The sequence below is a fragment of the Lathyrus oleraceus genome, chromosome 6, assembly GCF_024323335.1.
Source record: "Lathyrus oleraceus cultivar Zhongwan6 chromosome 6, CAAS_Psat_ZW6_1.0, whole genome shotgun sequence".
Taxonomy (NCBI): Eukaryota; Viridiplantae; Streptophyta; class Magnoliopsida; order Fabales; family Fabaceae; genus Lathyrus; species Lathyrus oleraceus.
In genome coordinates this window covers 52,700,688-52,710,006 of record NC_066584.1, presented here as the reverse complement: position 1 = coordinate 52,710,006, position 9,319 = coordinate 52,700,688, and the positions used below count along the sequence as shown (strand labels likewise).

General features: G+C 35.8%; 1 protein-coding gene across 1 annotated transcript; it reads left to right on the top strand.

The window, feature by feature from the left end:
• The first annotated feature begins 5,412 nt into the window (after positions 1 to 5,412).
• LOC127092338 (probable voltage-gated potassium channel subunit beta) lies at positions 5,413 to 8,960 on the top strand. Its single transcript, XM_051031188.1, has 4 exons — positions 5,413 to 6,142; positions 6,311 to 6,454; positions 7,081 to 7,245; positions 8,599 to 8,960. The coding sequence occupies exons 1-4, from the start codon at positions 5,579 to 5,581 to the stop codon at positions 8,710 to 8,712; spliced, it is 987 nt and encodes a 328-aa protein (XP_050887145.1). The 5' UTR covers positions 5,413 to 5,578; the 3' UTR covers positions 8,713 to 8,960.
• Positions 8,961 to 9,319: the final 359 nt, after the last annotated feature.

The following is a 9,319-nucleotide window of genomic DNA, read 5'->3' as shown; positions in this document are numbered from 1 at the left end:
ACCTTATGAGTATTATTAACTATTTATGATTTTTTATGTAGTTCATTAGGTATAAAGTCTGACATAGACTTATTCTCTGACAAAAGTAGGGACCGAGAACGACAAAGACCTCCACTGAGAGCATTCAACCCAAGACCTCCATAGGGGACACATCGGCCACGTAAATGAGAAACCTTTGGTGGAGTTATGTTAATAAAACCTTTAACCTAAATAATCGGCCACGTAAATGAGAAACCTTTGACCGGATTATGTTAATAAAATCTCCGACCTAAGTAGTCGGCCACGTAAATGAGAAACCTATGGCCACGTTTTGTTAATAAAACCTCTTACCTAAGTAAACAACCATGTAAATAAAAACCTCTGGTTGTGTTATGTTAATTAAAACCTCTGACCTTAAACTAAAGTCCAAGTAAATAATAACCTATGGCAAATCGGTCAAGTGAATAGAAATCTCTAACCGAATTATGTTAATTACAACCTCTGATCTCTGGTTTAAATCACACCAAAGATTCTCGAACATTAGACCCCTAACTCACGTAGGTCATGTAAAGAATTGAGCAAACTCGAAATTTGCCAATACCAGATCATCTGAATATTTCAGGATTTGGTTAATACTAATATTCGAAAATCCACATGGCTATCACAATTATGATAAAGCCTTAACTTAGTTAAAATGGGAAGTTAACTGGTCGAGATGCCACCTGGGGCTCTCTGACTTATATGTCTAGAACTTACTGAGTTCTACGACTGCAACGGATCGAGATCCCACTGGAGCTCTTCGACTTCTTTATGTCTAAAATCTACCGAGTTCTACGATACCAACAAGCTGATATCCCACTAGGGCTCTTCGACTTCTCTATGTCTAGAACTTACCGAGTTCTACAACTCCAATAGGTTGAGATTTCACAAGGGCTCTCTGACTTCTCTATGTCTATAACCTACCTAGTTTTACGATGCCAACAGGTCGAGATCCCACCGGGGCTTTTCGACTGCTCTATATCTAGAACCTACCGAGTTCTATGATGTTAACATGTCGAGATCTCATTGAGGCTCTCCGACTTCTCTATGTCTAGAACCTATTGAGTTCTACGACGACCAATCGATCGAGATCCCACTGGGAATCTCTGACTTCTCTATGTCTAGAACCTACCAAGTTCTACGATGCCAATAGATCGAGATCCCATTGGGACTCTCTGACTTCTCTATGTCTAGAAACGGTTTGAAAACCTTGTAGAACTAGATTCATGACTGCATTCCCCATAAAACCAAATCGGATGAAAGCACAACCCATTCAAGAAGAAAGAATTTCAAGATTCTTTGTCCGAACATTTCATCCCATTAGGCTTCATGACCAGTGGGCTTATCTACACCCCAAAATTCTTAGAGCCGAGTATGCTTCTAGGATTTTCATATGGTCGGTGTACATCCTGGGAATTTTATGAGGATGATGAATTATTGTGAAGTCGGGCAACGAGTTTCATACTCATCCCGGACTCAATTTACCAGGCTTTGAAGGACCATCTAAGTAGCAATCGCTATGATATTCTAATGGATGAATTTGTTATAGAATGTTTAATGAGGAGTTAGTTACAAATGGTTAATAGTTAATAATTAACTATTTAATCCATGCCTCTTCAGTATCCAAGAAGGAGGAGGCAAGGTTTGTAGATAAATAGGTCTTGAGACCAAAAAAAAAGGAGATCGATGAATAACACAAAAAGGATACACGTGAAAACCTTGGACCACAAACAATGGTGACCATCATCCCTTCCTAAGATACCTTCTGCCATACAAATAATGTTTAGCATGAACGATATTATTGTCATCGTTACAAGAACCTACACCATCACACAGACAAGGACATGTTGACAAGAGATTAAATGAATGAGATTCATTTTTTATTCAGTGGTTAACTCTTATGATGCATTAACGCTAATTAGGGAAACCCAGTGTACTGTAAGTTACAATGTGTATAAGTAGGTCTATAAATATAAGCCTTATACTAAAGTGACTGCCACTTATACACGAATTCTGAAAACCCGTCATACTAAGATTCTGAGTCTATTTTCTCTCTCTAAGACTTTCGTTCGTTCATAAATAGTATTTCAGGTAGAGGAATCACTAATTAATTTGTTACATATTTTGTTCATGTGGATTAAGTAGAAGTAATACCATTCTTTTTGTTCTCGTGGTTAACCTATTTTGAATATCAAAAGTTATGAGTTACAAGAGGTAATAAATCGTTTCCCGCCTCATGACCATGCATAAGGATCCATCGTAATGTTTTTTTTTGTATTTTATCAGATGCATTTACACCAATTTACCTTAAATAAAATATATATATAAAGGGGAATAAGGAAATACATGTAGTAAGACTTCGTGATAAGGTGAAGAAAATAGAGTTCATAAGAGCAGATGAAATCGCAAGATGAAATAATTTATAAGTTAAGCAATTACAAGGCAAGTGTGTAATAGAAATGGGAGACAAATGTTTTGGTATTTATAAAAGGAAGCAACTCTTCTAGCTTAAATAATCGTCATTAGCATATAATCGCCATTAACATAACATAACATCATGGTCTCTGCTCACAAGCATGCAAGTCAATGGATGGCCTAGATCAACATGTCCTTCTTAAGACACTTTTATTCATTTCAGTCATTAATGACACACTTAATCTTGTAATTTGACCTTTTGATTATAAAACCAACCGTCTACACCATTTGGACCACTACGATCAAATTAAATCATAATTCTTTAAATGGAATTGCATATGTATCACCCTTAACCACATCGCCCTTACACTCCTCGTGCTTGCGGGATTGCGAATTGCCATGTCTCTTACTTAACTACATCTCCCTTACAAGCCTCATTGTTAAGGGACTCTGTCATGTCTCTTACTTAACCATTCTGTCATTATAGCCTCGTGTTTGACTATCACGTCTCTTGCTTAACCACTTCGCCTTTAAAGGCCCCGTGATTGAGGGAATATGGACTATCATGTCTCTCGCTTAAGCATTTCACCCTTACAAACCCCGTGTTTAAGGTGTTATGGACCTTTATTTCATAATTTAAACCCAATGAGTGTCAATGTTTTTAGCCCATTAATATCTCAACTCGGAAGTAGGACATCAAATACTAAAAGAAAATATGGTGAGGTCACATGGAAGACATGAAGGCAAACTTACCATGTCCTTATGTTTTATAAAGGGTAATGTGTCAAACACATTCCAAGCAACTAACTAAACTTTTTTGGTCATAACCGAAGAACTCTAAGTTTTACTGATTGACTAATCATGTCTCATATATTAAAGGGATACTCTCATTATTAGATCAAGGCAATATTGCATATGGCTGAAGTTATAGGCAAAAGAATCAATGTCTCTCAAGAATGGACCATAACTATAAATATCTAACTTAATAGTTAGATTAAATCATCACTTATTCACATATCAAAAACCTAAATATTATTGCTTGATTAATCAAAGGCATGGTCGTGTCTATGTACTCACCATAAGTACATAATCCTATCATATTATTAGTAGGGGTGACAAATAAATATGCATGTCCCGTTTCAAAAAATTGGGCAGGAAAAATAGAGAGGGCAAGTTGGAACCTTGGCTCGGACTGTCAAAAATGGCGGGCTAAACAGACAACTCTAACCCATTTGCCATCCCCAAAGCCTAAAAATAAGATGCAATCTTGTTCGTCCCATTTAGACCCGCGCCTACCAAAAAACGGGATGAGACAGACAAAATAGATTAAGCGAGTTGGAAACCTTAATAAATCCGTCAAAATTAGTAGGGATTAAATGGACAGACTCGACTAGTTTTAGTACCCCTAATTAGTAGTAAGATCCAAGTTTATTTGTACTTCAAGAACAAAAGCAAATTTTTTACTCAATAAATAAAACCATATCATTATACTTTTAACCAAAAAGAGAGTTAAAACCATATCATTCAAAGTTATATAACAATAACAACACTCAAGCCTTATCCCACTAAGTGGGATAAGTTACATAGATCAACTTTCACTATAATGTTCTATCTAGGACATTGCTTTTATCCAAATCGTTAATCTCGAGATATTTCTTAATAAATTCTCTTATAATTTTTCTAGATCTTTCTCTCCTCTAGTTGTTTGACTTCTCTCCATCTAATATATTCTACTTATCATAAAATCTAGAGGTCTTCTCTCTAAATGCCCAAACCACTTAAGTCTATTTTTCACCATCTTCTCAACTATAGGTGCTACCTCAACACTCTCTCTAATATTTTCATTTCTAATCTTATCATATATAGTCTTATCACATATCCAGCACAACACCCTCATCTCTGCTACACTTACTTTATTCTTGTGTTAATTCTTAACTACTTAACATTCTATCTCATACAACATTGTAAGTCTTACCATATTTTGATAATAAAAAATCCCTTCAACTTGAGTGGTACCTTAACGTCACATAAAACCCATGAAGCTCTCCTCCATTTCAACCATCCAACTTGAGTTTGATGGTTTATATCCCTTTTTATTTCTCCATCATTTTGTATTACACACCCAAGATATTTAAATAGTGTGACTTGAGGGATGATATAGTCTCCAACTTTCATCTATAGGTTAAAAACACTTATTCTTTTGTTGAACTTACATTCCATATACTTTGTCTTACTTATACTTAGGCGAAAATCATGAGTTTCTAAAGCTCATTCGAAGTCTACAACCTCTTATTTAAATCCTCATTTGACTCTCTAAGTAATAATATATCACCTACAAAATGCATGTTTCTTAGTGCAGCTCTTAAATGTGTTTCATGAGTACATCCAACATTAAGGTAAAAAGATAGAGGCTTAGGGTTGAATCTTGATGCAAATCTATTGTTATGAAGAAATCGTTTGTCTCTCCATCCTGTGTCTGCACACTAGACGACATTCCTTCATACATATCTCGGATAACTCGAATATATGCAATCCCGACCCATTTCTTTAATTTTTCATAAAATCTCTTTACACACTCTATCAAACACATTCTCCAAATCAATAAAAATTAAATACAAGTCTTGTTGGTCAATATGATAATACTTTATCATACATCCTAATAGATAAACCACTTTCATAGTCAACTTTTCAACCATAAAACCAAATCAAATTTTAATAACTTGAATATCTTTTCGTAATCTCCGTTGAATCACTCTTTCCTTTATTTAAGTCAGATATAAATATAAATTTTATTTCAAGATATTTTGTATTTTCAAAAATGATAATATCTTTTATCTTTTTTGAAAATGTTAGAATCTTTTCTTCATCTATGATCCTCTAACCATTTTTAATTAGATTTGGCATAGGTAACAACGTTATGGAATCGGATTCCTTTCCAATTTCCATATATAAAATAATACTATATTATTTTCATAACACGTGAAACTATATATCTTTTTACATTTCCTTGTAGTAACCGTCTTTCATTTATATCCTCCAGATCTAAGTACACAAATATTCTAATCCTCACCCAAACCCACCAAAAACCGTCATTAAATCCCCATCACCCTTTCTCTCTCCTCACTTCACTCTCTCTCCGAGCACGATGCAGTACAACAACCTCGGCCGATCAGGTCTCAAAGTAAGCCAGTTATCCTACGGAGCATGGGTAAGCTTCGGAAACCAACTCGACGTCAAAGAAGCCAAGTCACTCCTCCAATGTTGCCGTGATCACGGCGTCAACTTCTTCGACAACGCCGAAATCTACGCCAACGGCCGAGCCGAAGAGATCATGGGACAATCCATCCGTGAACTCGGCTGGAAACGCTCTGACATCGTTGTTTCGACTAAGATCTTCTGGGGCGGTCAGGGTCCCAACGACAAGGGACTTTCGCGGAAGCATATCGTGGAAGGCACGCGCGCTTCGCTTAAGCGCCTTGATATGGAGTATGTGGATGTTATCTACTGTCACCGGCCTGATGTTAGTACTCCGATTGAAGAAACGGTTAGAGCTATGAATCATGTGATTGATAATGGATGGGCGTTTTATTGGGGGACCAGTGAGTGGTCGTCGCAGCAGATTACCGAGGCTTGGTCGGTTGCGAATCGGTTGGACTTGGTTGGACCGATTGTTGAACAGCCTGAGTATAACCTCTTGAACAGGCACAAGGTAAATTCTTCTCTTCCAATTTTTATTCAGGTTTCTTACTATACTATATTTTATTTTGTTTATCATGTAATAGTGTTGGACACTTTATTTTAGGGAGTATGTGTTTTTTATTCATTTTAATTGGACATTTGAGTTGATTTGATATGAGTGTGAGAATGTGTGTTGCAGGTTGAGACTGAGTATCTTCCACTGTATTCTACATATGGATTGGGTCTCACCACTTGGAGCCCACTTGGATCTGGAGTGCTCACTGGAAAGTACAAGAAAGGAGTTATTCCCTCAGATAGCCGTTTTGCTTTGGAGAATTACAAAGTAATTAACTTTTCAACTGGTTTTTATTTTTTTTAGAAATAATTCAGAGTTGTCCATTTTTGTGTGTTGTGGTTGCATTTTGCAATTTAAAATGATTGTAGATTGAGAGAGCATGATAGAAGAGGGAGTGATTTGGGTTTATGAAGGGACTAGGAAGGGACCAATTTGAGTTTTTCTAGATGAATGAGAGTTCAAAGAGGAATAACAATATAACATAGGGACTGGTTTGGGTTGGTAACCAGAACGAGAGATCATAATATACTAGGGGACTAATTCGAGTCTATTGTCAGTGACCGATTTAAGATTTTTTTAGTATGAACAAATTCAGTGGTTGATACAGGGACTAATTCAGCCCAGAATTTTGACATATGATTACTGTTTTATTGGTGAGATTGACGGCCATATCAACACAGTAACTGTGTCCATCATCAAGTTATTATCTATTGGAGAGAACTAAACAGAGGGAGTAATGTATCGCTCATTTGTAATGAATGACTGCCTTCTAAATTGACATAGGTTGTAACTTCATTGTTGTATGATGGATGGGAATGAAATTTTTGTCGCCCCTTTTGTTTAGGTTACTGAGTAATTGTTTTTCTTTTCCCACTTTTTCTCATGTGTTGTAGAATCTTGCATCTCGATCACTGGTTGATGATGTGCTAAAAAAGGTTGATGGCTTAAAGCCGATAGCAGATGAATTGGGTGTGCCATTAGCACAACTCTCAATTGCGTGGTGTGCTGCCAATCCTAATGTTTCGTCAGTTATTTGTGGTGCTACCAAAGAGTCTCAGGTTAGTTTTCACATTATCAATACATTTTGTAAGGACATCATTTCAGTATTGAGAGCAATTGTGTCTCTATTTATTACATCATACATTCTTTTCATTCTTGATACATTGTGCATTTAGCAAGGAACACTAGTCGCAACTGGAAAATGTTTAGTTACTTACGTCTGAGCATTGGCATGAGATAACTCAAACTTTCTGTTATGTGTTATTAATACGGAGATGTATTCACATATTACCCAAGTGTGTAGAGTTTGGAGATGTTCATTGTTTTCCTAATGTCGTGAAACTTTTTCAAATAGAAGTGAATGAAACTAGTAAAAGAGAAATAGGGGCACTTTTAGTTTTGTTTACATTTTCTGGTTTCACTTGCTCTTGTATAAATCTGTGACAACAAAAAATTGACTGAAATCAAAATGACGTTTTTGTTATTAAAAGTACTATAACAAGAAATTAAAACAAAAGAGTGGAGAAAAAATTGAACAAACTCTATAATGGTATTGCCCTGCTATTAGCTGCAAGCAAATTTTAAAGATGCAAATAGAATTTGAGGCAAATACTGATGTATTCAATGAAACAGTACAATCTAAACTGAAAGTACAACCAGTTATGAGTGGAGACCCATGTAGGAATTTAACTAATATTAGAAAGGTTAAAAAGTCGCAGCAAAATAGAAGGGAATGGAGACCCATGTAGGAATTTAACCCATCGAATTTCAGAAATCAAGCATAACATTTCTGACCATAAATGTTGTGGTGGGAGTGTAGTAGAGGCCATAGGTGATGCAGCAAAAGTTGCAGAGCTTAGATGTAAGGAGCTCAAGTGTGATTTCAAGCAATCCATTCAAAGCAGGTCACTAGTGCAGTGTTAGAGATACTCAGCATGATGCTTTCACTGTCCTCACATTTTCTTTCATGAGTGCAGCAGTCAATGTTTTGAGCTCAGTTTATAATTCTTGCATATGTGTATCGTCAGCTATTGAGAGGAAATGAGTCAATGGAAGCACCAAATATAAGGAGGGTATTGACCCTTTGATGGTAGCTGCAAGCAATTTTTAAATATGCAAATTGAATTTGAGGCTTAGTAATGATATGTATTCAATGAAACAGTACAATGGAAACTAAAATTACTACCAATTATAGATGATGATTTATCTAGGGAATTTAATTTAGCAAATACTGAAAAGGTTGAAAAGTAGCAGCAGAGTAGTTTTATATTTTCTTTCTGTTTTCTTTGCTTAGACTCAGGAGAACATGAAAGCAATTTAATGTCCTTAATTTGAGACATAACTTGCTAGAATTCACTCTGCATTCTTTGCCATTGTAAATTATCTTATCTTTTCTATTTTTCTTTGCTTAGATTCAAGAGAACATGAAGGCTATTAATGTCATTCCACTACTGACTCCTGCTGTGATGGAGAAGATTGAGGCTGTTGTTCAAACCAAACCAAAGCGCCCTGATTCATATAGATGAGTTTAAGGGTTTTCATATGATACACGACATATATGTGCATTCAATGGGTGGTTTCATGATCCCATTTCATGGGATTGCAACTTTATGTGAAAGTTGATTGTTGTTACTGATGTTTACTCTGGTACTGAATATGCCTTTTCAATTTTGGGTTTGAATTTTCCCAATGGGTTTTAGGAGCAATATACTCCAATGATTTATAACTTGGGTTTATTTTCCTCCCTAATTGATATATGCTTATGGTTTTGATAGTTTTTTTTCTTCTTAAAAGTTTGGATTTTTATACTATCCAATTGTTTCTCTCAATCCTTGTAGTTATCTCTGTCGTGGGACAAGACATGATTAATAATTTTAGCTGTTTGAAAAATGAATGGGTATACTTTTATTTCACTGATGGCATATAATTGAAATGCCACATATCTTTAGCTGATGATTCTTAAAAGCTAAAATGTTTCATTAATGGTTTTTGTTTGTTTGAGAGGGAGTAGTTCTCTCTTTCTCTCTCTCACATAGTGGCACAGTTTGGTAAGCAGCGCCTAACCTATCTCTACTAGGGATATGCCAATACAAAAGCACCTATGAGGCCACCGAAACAAACTTAAAACTAGAA

What these genes read in the sequence shown, in the direction of transcription:
- LOC127092338 (XM_051031188.1), top strand. Translation starts at nt 5,579, where the DNA reads ATGCAGTACAACAACCTCGGCCGATCAGGTCTCAAAGTAAGCCAGTTA. An exon ending in ACCTCTTGAACAGGCACAAG is followed by an intron (nt 6,143 to 6,310) that starts GTAAATTCTTCT and finishes TGTGTGTTGCAG; the next exon opens with GTTGAGACTGAGTATCTTCC. An exon ending in TTGCTTTGGAGAATTACAAA is followed by an intron (nt 6,455 to 7,080) that starts GTAATTAACTTT and finishes CATGTGTTGTAG; the next exon opens with AATCTTGCATCTCGATCACT.